Consider the following 19,763-nt stretch of genomic DNA (forward strand, 5'->3'; position numbering starts at 1 on the left):
CAGGTAACTGATGCGGAGCCATGACTGAGAGCCGCTGGCCTAAAGACTCTCTGCCCTTTCCAAATTAACGATCAGCTCCTTTCATGCGTCTCAGCTATCAGGAGAAAGTGAGAGATGAACCCCCAGGGCTCTCTCCATTTCCAGGTAACACTATATTACAGTAGTAGCCTTCCGGAGAACAAGTCCTGCTGCTTGCAATCTCTCTCCAGGGAGTGCCAGGTCCAGGCAAAGACAAGACTGCAGAGGAGAAGGTATCTTGGGGCAGGAGGCTCCTTCCTTTACTACTGAGTCTGTCAGGTGAGAATGTGTCTATGCAAACCAGGGACTTATCTTGGACCTCCTCTCAGGGCGTTTGGAAATTGAGCACTCCCTTTCTCTATACCAGCTACATAAAGATCAGCTACTTATTGAGGGCATGCCAGCGTGGTTATAAAGCGAGACCTCTGATCTCCAGGACAGCCCACTGCAGAGGAAGTTAAGAGACGGAGGCTGTGCCCTTGTAATCCAAAGTTGTGTTCCGCGGCCCAGTGGCGTCGGCAACGCCCGGGAGCTTTTCAACAAATAACATGACTTGGGGCCTCAACTCAGACCTATTCAATAAGGATCTGCATTTCAACAAGACGCCCAGGAAGGTGAGTGTGCTAGTCAAAGTTTGAGCATCGCTAGTTTATTCAACTGCGGGTAACGCGGTGCGCTAAAACGCTTTTAACAGTAGGGACTAGGTAGAAGGAGCAACTTCTTCTTCTTTTTTTTTTTTTTTTTTTTTTTTGGTAGTTAGGAGCAGAGACTGGCGACCCGCGGGCACACGTGCAACTAAGTCTGGGCGGCCCCGCCTGCCCGCCCCGCCCCTTCCTTGGTCTCAGCCTGGCGCGCGGTTGCTGTGGCAGCGCCGGACGCAGCTCAAGTCGCGACTGCCGGCGCCTCCAGCTTTTTCTTTTCCTCCAAAGGCTTCCGCGGACCCCTGGCTGCGGCCCAGTCCCAGGCTCAGCCATGCCCCTGGGGAGACGCGGCGGCCGGGTGAGCGCTCTGGGGGGCGAAGGGGACGAAGAGGCGCCCCGGGCGGCGGCCGCAGCACCCAGGGCTTCTCCGCAGCAGCCGGAGGCGGCATCCGAGCAGGTCCTGCTCCGGGGCATCTTCGAGATCGGGAGGAGCAGCTGCGACGTGGTGCTGACTGTGCGGGCTCTCAGATGGCGGCCTATCGAGCCGGAGCGCCCCACGGGTGAGTGCGCCAGTCCAGGAGCCATCGCCTCCTAGTGCTCCCTCCCTCCCCCAGCTTCGCTCTCCGCACCCGGGCGTGGCCTCCCTCCTCCCCGCCCTAAGCTCCTCCTCCGAGGGCCGCCGAGTCCTAGAGCTGCTGCCGCCGCCTCCTTCCCCGTTGGGGCAACCGAGGCCACTCCCCGGGGCCTCCCGCCTCTAGCCACCTCCTGCCGGTCTTGCCGCTTGGGGCTGCATTCCCTGGGCCCCGTCACGCTTAGGTTGTGCTCTGTGCCAAAAAGGAAAGAATTGATCCCCAAAGGGGTGGTGTTTTTTAAGTACGGAAAGGGCGCCTACTTTTCCCTGCGCCAAATTGATGAAGTTTTAATCTGTCAGTTTCTGACCGTACTCAGAAAGTGCGGGACTTTTTCAGAACCTCCACGAGAGCTCTGAATTAAGCTCTCATTTTGCTGACTTCTGAAAGTTTCATCACAGTGCTTGGGAGTCTCTCCGAACTTTTCCATCCTTCACATCCCCCTCGCCATTGTCTGGAATCAAGCTTCAGGCTCAGTCTGGAAACTTTCGATTTTTGATGTTGGCTTTAGAATCATCATCATGCTGTTTATTTACATTTGACTTTCGTTGACTCGAAAACTTAGTTATTTAGGACGTGTTATAATGCTGTATTTTACAATAGAAATATTTCAAATTTTAGTATAGAGATGATTTAGAGAAAAACTTTCGGATGTGGTACTGTCTCTTTTAGCTAAATACAAACTCATGAAATTTTAAAATGGCCTTCCCCGTTGACAAACAAGACACAGTGTACTATTTACATTACAGCATAGGAAAACAACACTGTTTTAACGTGTGGTTTGTTTGTTTGTTTGTTTGTTTGTTTGTTTTGGTACAAAAGTCGAAATGAAGCAGAGGAGCTAGGGACCCAGCACTGGTTGTGAGTGTGAATTCAGCTTCTGCATATGCCTTGCTCACTCCATGAATACTTCCTTTGAACTTAATTTAAATGTATTTAAGCATTTTGAAAACCAAGGTGGAATATTTTCTCAAACTTTTGAGTTAAAATCTAGGGATATGGACAGAATTATTCTGTCTAGTTTTTAAGTCACTTTGAATTTGGGGGATATAGAAGTTTACAATGAGAGTTTAGGTTAGTCTACAAGAGCCAATTTACCATACAGCAAAGCTGAAATCTTAGAGAATTAAAATGAAATATGCAATGAGAGGCCATAAAAATTACTGTCGCAGTGTTGGTAAGCAAAAAGTTAAATAATGATGCAAAAAATAAATGCTGGGTTTTTAAAAAGATTTTATTTATTTTTAGAAAGAGGGGAATGGAGAAAGAAAGAGAGGAAGAGAAATGTCAATGTGCAGTTGCCCCTCACACACCTCCAACTGGGGACCTAGCCTGAAACCCAGGCATGTGCCCTGACTGGGAATTGAACTAGCAATCCTTTGGTTGTAGTCTGTGCTCAATCCGCTGAGCTACACCACCCACAGAAATAAATGCTGTTTTATATACAGTGGTGACTGAGGAAAGGTAGGCTTAATTAGCATAACTGTGGGTAACATTTAAAAAGGCACCTTGACAGTTGTAACTCCTAAGTATTGCAAGTGTTTACTCTGTTTGATTTGGGCCTAAAACCCTTTGGTTTTCTTTTCCTTAATCTAGATGTACCACTTTTTCTTTGTAACTAACACCTAGTATGCAAACGACTTTGGGCCCTTGAATTTGAAGGTACAGAAGCCTAGCACCTTAGTAAGTGCTTCTATTTATAGAAGAAACCAAGAGGTGCTTCACTTAGTAAAGTAAGAATGGGAAAAGAAAAGGCGGTATTAAGACATGATATGTTTAAACGTGAGAAATAGTGCCTGCTGTGGAGTTAGTTTACATGTAAGTAGTAAATGACAAGTGAAATTGGTCCAGAAAATGGAGGAAAAACTACATTAAGGTTACTGTACTTGGGAGGATGAAGTGGGGGTGACCACGTCCATTGTAAGTTGGCCAATTTCTGTGGCTGCTCCAGAAGAGGGTCAGGGTGAGGTCCCTGGGTATTGTTAGATCACACATAGGAGGTGTCTTGAAATCACTCAGTTTTTAAACCTCATAGTGCCTTAGTAGTTGTCTTTTTAAATAGACTTTATTTTTAGGGCAGTTTTAGGTTCATAGCAAAATTGGGCAACAAGGTGGAGACTTGCCATACACCCCTGTCTCCACACAAGCTCAGCCTCCCCTGTTATCAGCATTTCCCACCAGAGCAGTGTCTTTGTTGCAACTGATGAATTTACACGGACACATCATTACCACCCACAGTTCATAGAGTTCACTCTTGGTGTTTGTATATTCGATGGGTTTTGGCAAATTCATAATGATGTATGTTAGAATTCTCCAGAGAACTGATAGGTTCTCCAGAGATGATGATAGGTAGATAGATAGATAGATAGATAGATAGATAGACAGATAGCTGATAGATTTAATGGATGCATTATGGGATAATGAAGGCTGAGATATGCACTGTATGTTGTCTGCGAGCTGGAGAACCAGGAAGGGGCTGATGGTATAATTCAGACTGTTTTGAAGGTCTGAAAACCAGCGTAGCTGACTTCCAGTCTGAGGCTGAAGTCCTGAGAAATGGGGGTTGGGAGGTGCTAAAGTAAGCCTCAGTTTAAATACTAGGAGCTTTTCCTCTGTGGGCGGAAGGTGGAGGTCTCAGCTCTAAAAGAGAGCAAGAATTTGACCTCCTTCTGCCTTCTTGTGATATTTAGCCCTCAACAGATTGAATGATGGCTGCGAACGTTGGTAAGGGTGGATCTTCTCTACTCAGTCTACTGGTTCAAATGCTAACACACCCAGAAACAATGTGTTACAAGTTACCCTGGCATCCCTTAGCCCAGTCAAGTTCACATAAATTAACCAGCATGACATGTATCCACTATTATGGAATCAGAATAGTTTCATCGCTACTAAAAATCCTCTCTGTTTTGTTTATTCATTCCTCCCTTTGCAAGCCCTGGTGACCACTGACCTTTACTACCTTACAGTTTTGCTTTTTCCAGAATTTCATATAATTGGAATCATACAGTGTGTCACCCTTTTGGATTAGCTTGTTTTACTTAGTAAAGGTTCCTCCATGTCTTTTCATGGCTTGACAGCTTACGTCTTTTTAGTGCTGAATAATATAGTCTGCTGTCCGGATGGAACACCGTTTACTGACTCATTCACCTACTGAAGGACATCTTGTCTGTTTTTAACTTTTGGTGATTATGAATGAAGCTCCTGTAAACATCTGTGTGCAGGTTTTTGAGTGTATACCAAGGAGTACAATTGCTGGTTTGTATGGTAAAAGTATATTTGGTTTTGTAAAAAGTGACTAAACTATCTTCCAAAGTTGCTGTACCATTTTGCATCCCCACCAGCATTGAATGAGCTGTTCCACATTCTCGCCAGCATTTGGCGTCTGTGGCATTCTGGATTCTGGCTGTTTAAATAGGTGTGTAGTGGTATCTGATTTTAACTTGTATTTCCCTGATGACATGTGATGTGAAACATCTTTTCATAAGCTTATTTGCTCTTTGTATCTTCTTTGTGACACATCTGTTAAGCTCTTTGGCCCATTTTCAATCAGGTTGTTTTCTTATTGCTGAATTTTAAGTTCTTTTTCCCCACATTTTGGGTAACAGTCCTTTGTCAGATGCATTTTTTTTTTGCAAATATTTTCTCCCAACCTTGTTTTCAATGATGAGATAAAATACTTTGTGGTTTTACCCTAATATTCCATCTTGAGTGATGAGCAAAGGCATTGATGTATATTATGAGGGCTGTCACTGCCAAAATAGTGGCTGCTTGATGGTCTTGTTGGCAGGACAAATGAGTGTGACCATCGTTATTGTAGTTCTCTTTACTGGGTTCCATGGTGAATTGGAAACTTGGGAATGGTTGTGTTACTCATCCCCATAGAAGGGAGGAGTGTTCAGGACAGCCTGCAAATCAGGATGGGTGGCACAAATGCACCAGTGCTTTTTTTTATTTGGTGGAGGGAATGTCTTCAATTTAGCATAGTAGATGGATAGCAGTTATCCCCTTAACAATTTAACTTAAATATTTTCATGCTAACTTAAGTGCAGAACACTTTGCTAGATGCTATACAAATGCAAAATGATGACCTGGTCTTTGCCTTCAAGGGGATTTTACCTTTTTGGAAAGAGGACTGTAAGCTATGATGTAAGATGGTATGTCACCAAATTGTCATTCATCAAACATGAAGCACCTGTGTGTGCTTTGTGCAGTGATATAAAGATAAGTAGGATGTGGGCTCTTCCTTTAAGGATTTAGGTGTCTTCAGAGGAGGGAGAGCTATTCTTGGCAGGAGATTTTTTCACAGAGGATTAATCTTGTTTACTTAAGTCTTCATTTACAAAAGGAGCTTGAGTTGAATGGTAAAGAGTATTTTATGACGGTTAAGGTGTTATATTAGTTTTATAGAGATGTGCTACAAAGCACTGCAAACTTGTCAGCCTAAAACACAGAAATTTATTCCTTCACAGTTTTGGAGGCCAGAATTCAGAAATCAAGGTGCCTGCCAGGCCACGCTCCTGGGCAGGCTCTAGGAGAGCATTCTTTCTGGCCTCTTTCAGCGTCTGGTGGTTCCTGGCATTCCTTGATGTGTCACTGTGTGTCTCCAGCCTCTGTCTTTGACTTCACACGGCCTGCTCTTCTTTCTGTGTCCTCTCTGGATATAAGGGCAAAGGCATCAGATTTAGGATCCACGCAAAATCCAGGATGATCTCATCTTGAGATCCTTAACTTAATCATAGCTGCAGAACCCTATTTACAAATAAGGTCACATTCTGAGGTTCCAGGTAGACCTAAATTTGGGGGAGGGGGCACTGTTCTGTCAGGTGTGATGGGAGTGGAAGAAAAATTCTAGGTTGAGAGAATTAGATGAAACCAGCACATGGAAGGTCATTTTCAGGGAACAGTGACTGCTAAAACGTGACAGGGTACCAGGAGGAGAATGTTTAACAGGAAAGCAGAGGCCAGCATGGGAAGAGGCCTGAAGACAAAGGTAAAGAATTTGGGTTTTATTTAGTAGAAAGAATGAAGATGATAATTCCCCAGCTATTTTCTTATATTTGTTTAAACCTGTGTGATCTAATTCACAGTGTCTCTCATTATCCAGAGTTCGGCCATTGGAGATACTTGTATCACAATTATGTTTATGCTTCAGACTTTCTAAACCTATTTCAGTGATGTTTTATCTTCACTCTGTGTCCTGTGCCCCCACCCACGGCCACACCATAGATGTTTGCCACCTTTCTTCATAACCAACCCATCCCATTTCTTCAGCCTCATCTGGAAACTGGGGTCATCTCTTCTGCCCCCTTTCTTAGGTTTTTAGCCTTTGTTCTGCTAGCTTTCTCTTAAGCTTAGTGATGTGGTCAGGATTCTCCTATCCTAACCACCCCCTGCCTTGGTCCTAGAAGATTCTCTTTCTGGCTGCTACTCTGCCTCTTTTCTCAGTTTCTTGGATATGTTCCTAGGAAAATCAGTTTACTCTTATTGCTTCCATCAGTTCACTTCTAAATTAGTCCTCAGCCATCTGAGAACTGGCTTTGTTTTTCTCTCTGCTAAAACTGCTTGGGCAAAGGTTAGCAGTCGCCTTCCAATTACCCAAATGGACCAATTTCAGCCCCTTATTACCTTTTTGGATTTCTCCTTCACTTGACTTTGACTTTGCTGCCTTGGTTTTTGTGACACCATCAGAACATAGGTTATCAGTCTCCCATGGGGACTTCTTTCTGTTTGCCTAATTTGAGTGTTCTTAAGAAGTCTGCTCTTGCTAACTGTTGTCACTCACATGTACTCTCTGAGTTATACCATCCACTTTTCTCATCTACCCTCAGGCTTAACATTCAGTTTGTCCTTTTTTGTGTGTGATTATGTGAAACAGAGTGTATTCTTTTTTTATTTTTAAATTATTTATTTTTATTTTTATACAAATAACTTTTTAAAAATTATTTTATTGTTCAATTATAGTTGTCTGCATTTCCCCCCCCACCACTCCATGAAACCCCAGCCAATCCCACCTCCCTCCCTTTCTTCCACCCTCCCCCTTGGTTTTGTCCATGTGTCCTTTATAGTAGTTCCTGAAAACCCTTCTCCCCACACTGCCCCCTCCCCCACCCCTCTGGCTATTGTTAGATTGTTCTTAATTTCAATGACTCTGGTTATATTTTGTTTGCTTTTTTCTTTTGTGGATTATGTTCCAGTAAAAAGTGAGATCATATGGTGTTTGTACCTCACTATCTGGCTTATTTCACTTAGCATAATGCTCTCCAGTTCCATCCATGCTGTCACAAAGGGTAGGAGCTGCTTCTTTCTCTCTGCTGCGTAGAATTCCATTATGTAAATGTACCATAGTTTTTTGATCCACTCATTTGCTGATGGGCACTTAGGTTGCTTCCAGCACTTGGCTATTGTAAATTGTGCTGCTATGAACACTGGGGTGCATAGGTTCTTTTGGATTGGTGTTTCAGGGCTCTTAGGGTATAATCACAGTACTGGAATTGCTGGGTCAAAAGGCAGTTCCGTTTTTAGTTTTCTGAGGAAATTCCATACTGTTTTCAACAGTGGCTGCACCAGTCTCCATGGCCACCAACAGTGCACTAGGGTTCCCTTTTCTCTGCATCCTCTCCAGCACTTGTTTGTTGATTTATGATGGCCATTCTGACCAGTGAGAAGTGGTATCTCATTGTAGTTTTAATTTGCATCTCTCTGATGGCTAGTGATGCTAACCATCTTTTTATATGTCTCTAGGCCCTCTGTATGTCCTCTTTGGAGAAGTCTCTGTTCAAGTCTTTTTCCCATTTTTTAATTGGGTTTTTTGTCTTCCTGGATTGGAGTTGTGTGAGTCCTTTATATATTTTGGAGATCAAACTCTTGTCTGAGGTGTCATTGGCAAATATGTTTTCCCATATAATTGGTTCTCTTTTCATCTTAATGCTGTTTTCTTTAGTTATGCAGTCTTTAGTTATGCGGAAGTTTTTTTATTTTGATGAGGTCCCATTTGTTTTCTTTCCTTTATGTCCCTTGCTTTAGGGGACATATCAGTGAAGATGTTGCTGCGTGGAATGTCTGAGATTTTCCTGCTGATGTTTTCCTCTAGGACTTTTATGGTGTCACAACTTAAATATTTAGGTCTCTTATTCACCTTGAATTTATTTTTGTGTATGGTATAAGTTGGTGGTTGAATTTCATTTGTTTGCATGTAGCTGTCCAGATTCCCTAATACCATTTGAAGAGGCTATTTTTACTCCATTTTATGCTTCTTTTCTGTTTGTCAATATTAATTGACCATAGAGACTTGGGTTTATTCCTGGGCTCTATGTTCTGTTCCATTGGTCTATGTGCTTGTTTTTATGCCAGTACCAGGCTGTTTTGATTACAGTGGCCTTGTAATGCAGTTTGATATTAGGTATTGTGATCTCTCCTGCTTTGTTCTTTCTCAAAATTCCTGCAGCTATTTGGGGTTGTTTATGGTTCCATATAAGTTTCTGAAATGTTTGTCCTATATCTGTGAAATATGTCATTGGTACTTTAATACCAATGGGATTGCACTGAATCTATAAATCGCTTTGGGTAGTATGGTCATTTTGATGATGTTAATTCTTCTGATCCATGAGCATGGTACATGCTTCCATTTGTTTGTGTCTTCTTTAATGTCTTCCTTCAGTGTTGTGTAGTTTTCTGAGTATAGGTCTTTTACCTCCTTGGTTAGGTTTATTCCTGGGTACTTTATTTTTCTTGTTGCTATATCAAATGGGATTTTTTCCCTATTTTCTATTTCTGATATTTCATTGTTGGTATACAAAAATGCCTCTGTTTTCTGAATATTGACTTTGTATCCCACTGTTTTGCCAAATTCATTTATTAGGTCAAGTAGTTTGTTTGGTGGGGTCTATAGGATTTTCTATGTACACTATCAATATTCAGCCTGTCTTTAGTCCTGACCTCAAATATTTCCTGTATACATCAGCTTGGGAGTCCCACAAATTTAATGCATCTACAAGAAAAGCAACTTTTCCTGCTCCTCAGAAATAACATCTGTTCTTGTATTCCCTACCGTAGTTTTGGAACTCACTAATTAGCCAGTTGTCAGAATATTTAACTTTGCTTATGAGGTGTGTGTAACCTATGGTACAATGAGTAGGACTCCCTGAAGTTTATGTTGGATGGCTATGGGGTTGTATTTATAATTAGTAAACATGCTAACTGTTTATGAGAAAGGGCATTCAGAAAGCTATCTGGAAGGTTATGTGAGCCAGGATTCTGAAGGTAAGTCCAGACTCAGTCTTTCACTCACTACTAATCAACCACCAATCCTATTCTATTTACTGTCTTCCTTCATTGTCCAGCCAATCACCTCCATAGCTCCGGCCATTACAAACTTCTACTTGACCCATTTTGTCGCCTCCCTTGAGCCTGTATTCAAATGTCATCTTCTCAGTAAGATTTTTCTTGCCTTAAAATTCCTGTTTAAAATTCCTTCCTCCTGCACCCTTTCTGATTCCTATCACTTTCATATTTCTGCATGGCATGTATTGTCCAATACATCATATAATATTTACTGTCTGTCTTTCTCGCCACCACCCCAGTTTTGAGGGTCCTGCTAGTAAATAAATGGCACATTCATAGTGGCATAACTTTTTAAGAGTTTTTAAAAAGCAGTATTTATAAAGGTGTGAATAAGATGTAGGGATAGTGAAGTATTCTTGGGACTAGAAGTAGGGGAACAGGTGATTCCATTCTTAGGTCCAAAAGGGGTAGAGTTGCCTGAGCCTGGATTCCGAGAGACTGTATAGGGAGGGCCACTCCTCAGGGTCTACGGCCTTTGCTTTAACTTGGCTGATTTCCCTAACCAGTTCCACAGAGAGGGAGTCAGAGATTCAGTACCCGTGCTCTCTCTCTTTCTGGTCCTCACTGTAATCCAAAGCCAGAGTGCAAGGGACCACCTGTTGTAGGCACAGAGCAGGGGGAGAAGGACAGAGACTGGATCTAGGTGCGGAAAAGTAAAGATGTTCGGAACATCTGTTTTGTTTACTGTCAGTGCCTTGAAAAGTGTCTTATACATAAAATAATGTATGTTGAGTGAAGGAATTTGCTAGCTGGTCTCTTGAACTTTAGTTTTGCCTACTGCACTGTATTCTGATTACTATACTGCTACTTATAAGTGGAATCACTTGGAAGAGGGTATCCCCTCCCCTTTTGTTAAAGCATCAGAACTCTTTTTTTAAATTCTTGGCTAATATTGGCCCACTTCCTCATTGTTAGCATCATGGCCAGAATGTTCCATCTTGCTCAACTGCAGGGTAGGAAGTACCAACCAGGGCATAGATTGTCCAGGATGTCACCACTGTAATGGAAACTGTGTACACAAAGGACACCATCTGTTCAGAAATATTTTCTTTATTACCTACAATGGTGTCAGTGATGTCTATATTGGAATCTCACTCAGATTGTAGCCATTTTACTTGTGGAATAAGGCACAGGTTTACTCATGTTAACATAAAGTAATTACCAACTTTCTAGCTATCTGAGAGAAAAAAATGGAAGATGGATCAGGTGAGTTCTTTGAGGAGACCCAATGAGAAAATGCCAGACAAGTCTGGGTCTTGAGAACCTGCCCAGGCAGAGCTGATCAAGAGTAATGCCGCATTGTAGGCAGCCCCCAACACAGGGCCTGGGCCTGGGGGTAAGGTGTCAAAAATTGAGGAGAGAGGTCTGAAAGGGAACATGAGCAGGCGCCATAGAAAATTTGCCTATTTTGTAATTTAGGCCTTAGCTTGTTACTGAATCAGATATTTTCAGAGTTAAATAATTCCAAAGCATCACTGATTGCCCATTGGCATTGTACTAAATCTCAACCAAGGACAAACTTTTAGGAACAGGTTTTTTATCAAGTGGTGAGCCTCTATTTGAAGTGTTACACTGAAATAGAAAGTACAAGAATTTTTGTGCATCCTAGAAGCAGGAGCTGCTTATTGTACTATATGATTGGGTTATAATGTTTTTATCTATTTCCCATAAGGGAAAGTTATTGATGGAAGAGTTAGTAATGGGTAGGATTATACCGTATTAAGCTCATATTTTTGTGCACTTAAGAATGATCAATTAAGGGATCTCTGTGAGGGAATGCCAAATGCCCATAACCCTCCCTCCCTTCCTTCCTCCCTTCTGTTCTTCTTTCTTTCTTTCCCTTCCCCTTTTCCTCCCCCTCCCCTTTTCCTCCCCCTCCCCTTCTCCTCCCCCTTCCCTCTCCTCCCCTTCCCCTTCTCCTCCCCCTCCCCTTCTCCTCCCCTTCCTCTTCTCCTCCCATCCCTCTTCTCCCCCTTCCCCGTCTCCTCCCCTCCCCCTCCCGTTTTCCTCCCTCTTCCCTTTTCCTCCCCTTCCCCTTCTCCTCCTCCTCCTCATTCTTCTCCACTTCCCCCTTCTCTTCCCTCCTTCCCCTTCTCCTCCCTGCTTCACTCCTTCTCCCTCTCTCTCTCTACCCTTTCCTTGCAACATCTTTGTCATTTACTAATGAAAAGCACCTCAGAGTATGACAATCACTATAGGGTCTTTTATAGGCTTCCTACTCCAGCTGTCTGTGGTGCAGGAAAGGTTTCAGGAGTGGGCACCAAAGGACCTGATGTCTTGTCTCTTGGGCAGTCATTTAACCCCTCTGAGCTAGTTTTCTTCTTACCTGTAAAATGAAGCATTTGTATTCTGTGGCCTCCAAGAAGCATCAACTCTGTGAAGTTGCATTTTAAAGAAAACTTATGTTTTTATAAACTTTAAGTGTTAGGATACCTTAATAAATTAAATAAATGTGAATAAGGTTTGGATGATCAATGCAGTCAACCGGCTGGTGTGTATGGAGTGTTGCATTTTGCAGAGGGAGTTTCGCAATGCTAATGAATTTCTAATTAGAAGAACCACATGAGAAACATGGGCCAAGTCCCTTGCTCTACTTCCCCAGCTTCAGGGCACAGTAGTGAGAGGTGAGCCATCACCCCAGCACAGGTCCTGTCTTTGGAAAGGAGGAAACCATTATACAAAATTGTTGGTCAGGGGTAGACAGAAGCAGGTTTTTCATAATGGACAAAGGTACTAGCTTATCCTTTTTTCTGAACCCTCAAATCAAATTTCATTTCCCATACCTTCTAATCAAATTTCAGAGTAAGGATTTTATAATATGTTTGCTTAGTATTAGAATATAATGTTTCAAATATTTTTAAAAACAAAATGAGGATTTCAAATCTTGATTATGGTTTATAAGTCTCTATTTTTCATAGACTTACTACCTAAGATTACACAATTTCATGTTATGTTTTTTCAAAAGGATATTCCTATCACAACTCTGAACTCAGCTGAATTAGAGCAGTAACTAGAAAATCTGAGAAAGCCAAGCTTCAAAATAAGGTCTTGAAAGTGTGTCTTTTATATGAGAGTTAAAATGATTTTCTTGCGCTTTCAGTTTATATAAACAATTTATTTGCTGGAAACTTAGCAATGTGAAAGGTCATGTGGAAAAATGTGAAAAGGAGAAAAAAAACAATCAATTGAAAAAAAATAAGAGTCACTGATTATGTGGGACTTAGCAGAGCTGGGTGCATTCTTAAGTATTAATCTGCCTAAGCCGTTGGGGAACAGATGTACGTGAAACAGATCCCAGTCTTCTGTTGTGTCCATCCGAAGTGAGACATCTGTCAGTGGCCCGTGTGGTCACAAATAATGGATGCAGGGGTGAGACCCCAAAGTGACCTATTACTCACGTGAATTATTGAAGGACTAATTACTCAACAAAACATGATGCTTTGATTCATCATTCTACATATGAAAATGAAAATACTTAAAAATTGGTAGTATGTTTCTAAGCTGTTTAATTTGAAGGAATTTGAAAAAGATGGTTCTGAAAAATCAAGCTTACCAAATAACTGCATGTTTCTCATATGAAGTTTTTAAATGATTTGACGGGCCTGTTAACCTATACATAAATATTGTGTAGAGCTCATATTTTATGAATATTACCTTTTAAGAAATTAAGTCAGTCCGGGTAGAAAAACAAATGTGGAGTGGATCTCTAAGGCACGGCTGTTCAGTTAAACCTTCTGTGATGGTGGAGTGCTCTGTGTCCACATGTTTAGTACCAGCGCCACCAGTAACCTGTGGCTGTTGAGCACCTAGAATATAGCTCATCTGACTGAGGAACTGAATTTTCAATTTTATTTAATTTCAGTGTAAGTTCAGTAGCCACATGCAGAGGGTAGTGACTAGAGCTTTAACGCATGGAAGGTTGAAAATGTTTATTCCCTGGATTTCCAGGGAATTTAATCTTTATTTTAAAGTATTATAAAGAAACTTTAATCTCTATTCTATTAAAGGTACAGTTTTCAAATAATTAATCTCAGCATAGAACTGATCTGCCCATACCTTCTGAACTGCTGATTTCAAGGTAAAGAAACTTGAGTCCAGAGATGCCAAAGTGGCAAAACCCTTTCACATATTTTGCGAATACAAAAAATGTTTTCTTTGTTACTGTGAATTGTGATAGTAAAGTTGTTAAAAGTCACCATATTATTCCTCATGGTCATTGTGATTTACTATATAAACCAAAATTCAGCAAACTTAATGTTTCTTACTGTAGGATTAGTATATTCCAAATGACAGCTGTCCTAGCTTCTGTACCCTGACCCCGTGGAAGTCTGCATGCTGATGCTGTTCTTGAATGTGCTGCAGCCATGTGGTACCATTTGAAGGCAAATACAGTACTTTTTAAAACCGATCTACAATACTTTTTCCTCTTCATCTCACAGCTCCCCCACATGGGTGCCTTTGGGGCTGGAACTGGCACACAAGTACCCTCCTGGGAGTGGGGAGCAGTACTTGTATTGAGGCCAAGGGCCATAGGGATGTGCATACTGAGAGTCAGATGGGCTGGATCAAGGTCAATAAGCAGAAAAGTTGGTCCAGTCAGGATTCTCCACAGCAGGACGACCTTAAGTAAACTGCACAAGTCTAATCATGATGACACTGAAGAATTAAAGAGCCAGGGCAAGTAGATACAGGGATCTACTGATTGATTGGGTACACAGGTGGATGCTGTTTCTAGACTGGGCATTTTTGTGCTCTCTGTAATTTGGGAAAGTGGACCATTCTCGTTTGAAGGGCCAGGGATATAGAATATGTAATTCATTATGATCTCAGTACCAGAATACTTATCCTGAACCTTATTGCTTATCCCATCTAGCCTATTACTTGACTAGGTTATTAGATTACATTTCAAATACTGACAAATCTACAAACATCTTCAAAGTCCTCAGTATGGGCCTAAGTTCTTCCATATGACTCTATCCCCGCCCAAGTATTAGAAGTACTGTGCCTATGATGTAGGTGGTGTTTGCTGAACTAGTGAGTTTTAGTCATGTGTGTGTGTGTGTTTATGTGGTGTGAGCAAAGAAAAGAAACTCTCAGTAGCCATGGGTCTTTATATTGTTTTGTATTTTTTCCCAAAGCCAGTACAGGATGAAGGGAGGTAAAAGGAAAAGGAGGGAAGGAAATGGCATTCAAAGGAAATTAAATCTTACACTAACTTTTTCTGTGTGCAAACCAGAAGTTGAGAACCCTTTGTTAGTGTAATGGATGACTGAATCCAAAGGCAAGGTGGGCAGGCAAGTGAGCAGGCAGGTATGCATACCAAAAAAAAAATTGGCATAGTGCTATGGACTTATGGTAAGCCTAAAGATAAATCTAAAATAACATAGCAGCTGGCACCAGGGAATTCCTATATACATTCCAAGATTTTCATCAGAAACAGTGTTCTGGAAATTACCATGGCTGCTACACAACAGTGGCCAGTGTTTGACTGAAAATAGTGAACATTTACCAATGTTTACTCTGCCAGGTTCTGTGCTAAGTATCTCCCTAACAAGACTCTGTAGTCTAGCTAGGATTTTTATTCCCAGGGCCCAGAGCTGTTAAATAACTTGCCCAAGGTCATGAGCCACACTTTTCCCATTAGGTTATGCTGCTTCCTTAGTCAAGCAAGGAAGAATTCCCCCTAATGCCTTCAATGCCTTCAGGAATCTCTCCGATGCCTGAGTTAGTAATAGAGTAGTATCGTGATCCAAACCTGTGTGTGTGTGTGTGTGTGTGTGTGTGTGTGTGTATTTAGGTTTGTTGCTCTACTCACTCAGTCATTTTGAATGTGATGGTCACACAGTACACATGCTCTCTCAACAGTGTCTACCACCCCCACTGACTAGTATAGTCAAGTCGTCATTGCTCACAATTGCACATTCCAGTCCACTCTCCTTGGCTGCCAGGCTATGTCGATGTTGTGCAGACTATTCTTGTTATATTAATAATGGCTGGACTTTTTCCAGACAGACCTCAGTACATTAAAAAAAAACAACCTATAATGCAATAATATCATCTGACCTCTTTCAGGCCCTTTAGTCAGTTACACTAAAGAGAGCACATTCCATTTCTCTAGGCATTTTAAATTTATGAATAAATGACCAAAATGGGATAGAGAAATGGAATTTTTAAGAGTTTTTTTTTAAACCCAATCTTTGTAATAGAAAATGTCAAGCACACCCAAATGTAGAAAGAATAACATAATAAGTCTCCATGTTCAACCCAATGAGGGGTGAGCCTCTATTGTTATACATTATTGAATTTAAATAGTTTTCAAGGCCAGTCTTGTTCTTTCTGTGCCCTACCCAGTTCCCTTCTTTCTCTGGAATAGTTTGAAGTAATTCTTAGACATTGTATAATTGCATCTATAAACATCTCAGCATGAATCTCTAGGAGGTGAGAATTTTTAAACATATAAGATGCAACATAATCACAATACCACTAGTTCATTTTTTTTGCATTTGTATTTTTCAATTACAATTTACTTTCAATATTACTTTGTGTTGGTTTCAGGTGTATGCATAGTTGTTAGACACACATATACTTCACAAAGCGTTCCACCAATATTTCAGTACCCACTGGCACCATGCATAGTTATTGCAAATTTATTGACTGTATTCCCTGTATTGTATTTTACATCCTCATGACTATTTTGTAATTACCAATTTGTACTTCTTAATTCTTTCACCTCTTTTTCCCAGTCCCTGACCTCCCCTCCCCCATTATTCTGATTTAAAATAATCTTCTTTTTATTCAGTGTTTGTATTTCTCTGATTATTTATCCTTTTCTTTTTATATGAATCAACATTTAAATAAGGTCCATATTGCAGTTGGTTGCTGTGTCTTTTTTATTTCCTAATCCTCAGATTTTTCTTCCTCTTTTCCTTGTAATTCATATTCTGAACAAACTGGGTTGTCTGGCCTGTAGTTTCCCATAGGAATATGGGTATATGGGGACAAATGTCTGTGAAAGATAAAAAGGGGAGGAAGCAGATTCGGAGGGATAACCTTGAGACTGTGGTGCCAATCTGACACCTGTAAAGCGGAGAGGGGAGAGCCTCAGCCCACAATGCATGTCTGATAAAGTCTTTGCTGATTTAAGGGGAGAGCTTGAGAGATAAGACTGCCCCTTAGGCATCTTGCCTTGGACAGGATTGGCCACATCTCAGCAGTGTTCCACCATGGGCTATGGGATGCTTAGGAAGAGTGTGACCTCAGCTCTGAACTTGAGGGGGATCCTGCAGGTACCAACAGTGGGAGGCAAGTTCTTCCTTAAAGGAAGACCACAGCAGCCATGGTAACCAATGACTTTTATTATTGTCATTGTGAATTCAGGTATTTAAACATATTAAATGTATTTCAATTCATAGCAATGACTATTACTAATTCTCATCCCAATTCTATATTTTTGGAGCAATGGGAATCCCTTCAAGTTGACTCACATTCTTTTGACAGTCCCTCAGTCATCTGTGTTAGCTGTCTTGCTTTTTGAAATGGTAAGATTTTCCAGGCTCATCTTAAACATTTCATGCTTCAGACATGGCATTAACACTATCATCAAGGAAGCCTAGATCCTTTTATTGGGTGATGGTGTTTAGAGACCACAATCTACGTACCATGTGTGCTCATTGCTAGTACTTCCCTTTATATGGTCCTGTTTCCTATGTTTTTGTAGAAAATAGAGCCAGGAAGTGTGTATTTTTCTTTCCTAAACAGACAATGTATGATGGAATTATACTAATAATTTCATTTTTAGGTTCAAGACAAAAAGGTTTTCCTATTTCATCTCCTTTCTTATAACCTTAAGTCTCTCACTGCAACAATATCATTACTTATTTTCATGTTTATCATACAATAACAACACCAGTGCTACCATCAACAGTACAGTGACTGAAAGCCATTTAAGATCATCCTGTAATTTTTTGGCTTAGCTTTTAGAGTACATATTACTTTAAGTGTATGCTATGTGTGGTCAAGTACTGTTTTAAAGATACTTGGAATCATTCTTATTTGTGGTATTATACCCCCAACTCAATGTGCGGAATTATTTATTTCATTTTGGTTTTGATTGTGGGGCATTTTTTAAAATTTAATTTTGTTCTGTAATTATGTAGCATGTTTATATGGTTCCAAAGTCAAATTTACTATAAATAAGCTGTATTCTGAGAAGTATAACTTTTATCTGTGTCCCTTCTGCCATTTTCCTTTCTTCCTTTTATGAGTAAGCTCGTTTTTTCAAGTTTCTGGTTTGTTTGTTTATGTTTAATATATAAGCAAAAATGTACACATATTCTTGTCCTTACCCCACCTCTACCCACTTTCTTAAATGCATGTAGGTCTTGAAGAATGATTGTGGTAGGCAACACAAAGGAGTGAGGAAACCAATCTAGGAAAATAGTATTTTAGAAAAAAGAAATCTCAGGAGAGAATGCTTGGACCTATTTGGAAAACAAGACCATAGTCTGTCGGGTGAGTGTATGTTAATGGGGGGAGAGGACAGTGCTCTGTGATACGTTCATAGTTTGTATGAGGCCCTGAATATTATCCTAGGAAGTTGGTGTCTTAACCTGGGGGTTGAGTGTGGGGTGGCAAAAGTCAAGTGTCCTGCGAAATCAAGGCTTTGTTTTCTAAAGTAGGTAAGTTTGGGTTTTAGAAAGGCAACCATGGGGACAGGATGGATTGTAAATAGTCTCCGTGTTGAGTACTGGTACATCAAGGATCAAGGAGGCAGTGTGTATGTAGCAGGGAGAATGGAGCGGTGAGGCTAGACGAAGGAATACCGCCCAAGAATTTGGAGGATGTGGGGCTCGAGGGAAAGGAAAGAAAGAAAGGCGATGCTGAGATTTTAGCTCAGACAAGGAAATGGATAGTGGGCACTGCTAAAATTCTCAGTTCTGCAAAATGTGAAGCATTTTACTTGGAATGTATTCTGCAAAGCATCAAATGTGCCAATGATTAGCAAAATGTCCAAACAGAAGGGAAATTGAGAGCTTGAGAAAGACATAAGCTGGAGAAACCCCTCCTGAAGGACTAGAATTTGAACCCCATCAGGCTTAGTATCTGTTTTTTCCAGGAGCCTCAGGCTCTCTCCTTCCAGGCCTTGTTTCTTATCAGGTTGAGGCCACTTTAGAAAAAGTTTAAAGGTATTTTCAGAAAACATTATTTATTAAATATTGGTAAGTAAATTTATTGTATATTTTAAACTCAAAAAGTCATTTATTTAAATCTCTATTTTTTGTCTAATACAAATAATATTTTTCAAATCAAAACTTAGTAAAGGTTACAAACACACAGTTCAAGTACTTTCTACTGCCCATCTGTGCAGAAAGAATAAGATCACTAAAATTAAGCAGCTGTTAGGATGTGTTAGTTTCCTTATATTTTAGGTATGTTTCCATATATTAAAAGTGTAAAGGAAGGATGGTATACATTTTGTTGTGGTTTTCATTATACAGGTGAGAACTTAAAGTGAAAATCTTGGTGAATGTAAAACACCTAAAGTAAACTAAACATCATGGATACACGTTTTTGTCATGTAATTGATTTATAATAAGTTCTTATTTTAAAGGTAGAAATAAATTTTTCTCTAAAAGTTGTATTGCTATTCCTTGGAATTAACTTTTTTCATATTTGGGGAAAAATGTTCGTACCTAGCTTCTGAATGAAAGACACATCTATCACTATCCAGGCTGTGGAATGTTTTAGTTATGTTACTCTGTTATTGGGCTTCATGCTATGGAAACATTTTATGGATGTACCTAATTTTATTCAAATCTTCTTTGTACTTGAACTCTGTGTTAGGTGCATGCCAGATTCATCTTGCATCCAATTATTCTGCATTAAAAATTGTGTCTTGAAACTGGAAGTGGTCTTTCAAATTTAACTCTCCTAGGACATAATTTAAGTCCCAACAATTAGGTTGGAAAGCTGTGAATGCATTTTGGCTTTGATTTTTCAGAGACCTTCGGTCAATAACATTTAATTAGCTATTAGCATCCATCATGCATATTGTATACTTTGGGGTGATATGACTAGTTACAAAGAAATATTGTAGAAGATCTCAGACTTCCGAGGTTAAAGCTGATAATACACA

General features: G+C 40.5%; 1 protein-coding gene across 1 annotated transcript in view; it reads left to right on the plus strand.

The window, feature by feature from the left end:
• The first annotated feature begins 809 nt into the window (after positions 1–809).
• CERKL (ceramide kinase like) overlaps positions 810–19,763 on the plus strand; it is a 103,015-nt gene continuing 84,061 nt past the window's right edge. Inside the window, 1 exon segment of the mRNA XM_028509979.2 lies at positions 810–1,219. Within this exon segment, the coding sequence (XP_028365780.2) occupies positions 991–1,219 (229 nt within the window). The 5' untranslated portion in view covers positions 810–990.

This window comes from Phyllostomus discolor, chromosome 4, assembly GCF_004126475.2.
Source record: "Phyllostomus discolor isolate MPI-MPIP mPhyDis1 chromosome 4, mPhyDis1.pri.v3, whole genome shotgun sequence".
Taxonomy (NCBI): domain Eukaryota; kingdom Metazoa; phylum Chordata; class Mammalia; order Chiroptera; family Phyllostomidae; genus Phyllostomus; species Phyllostomus discolor.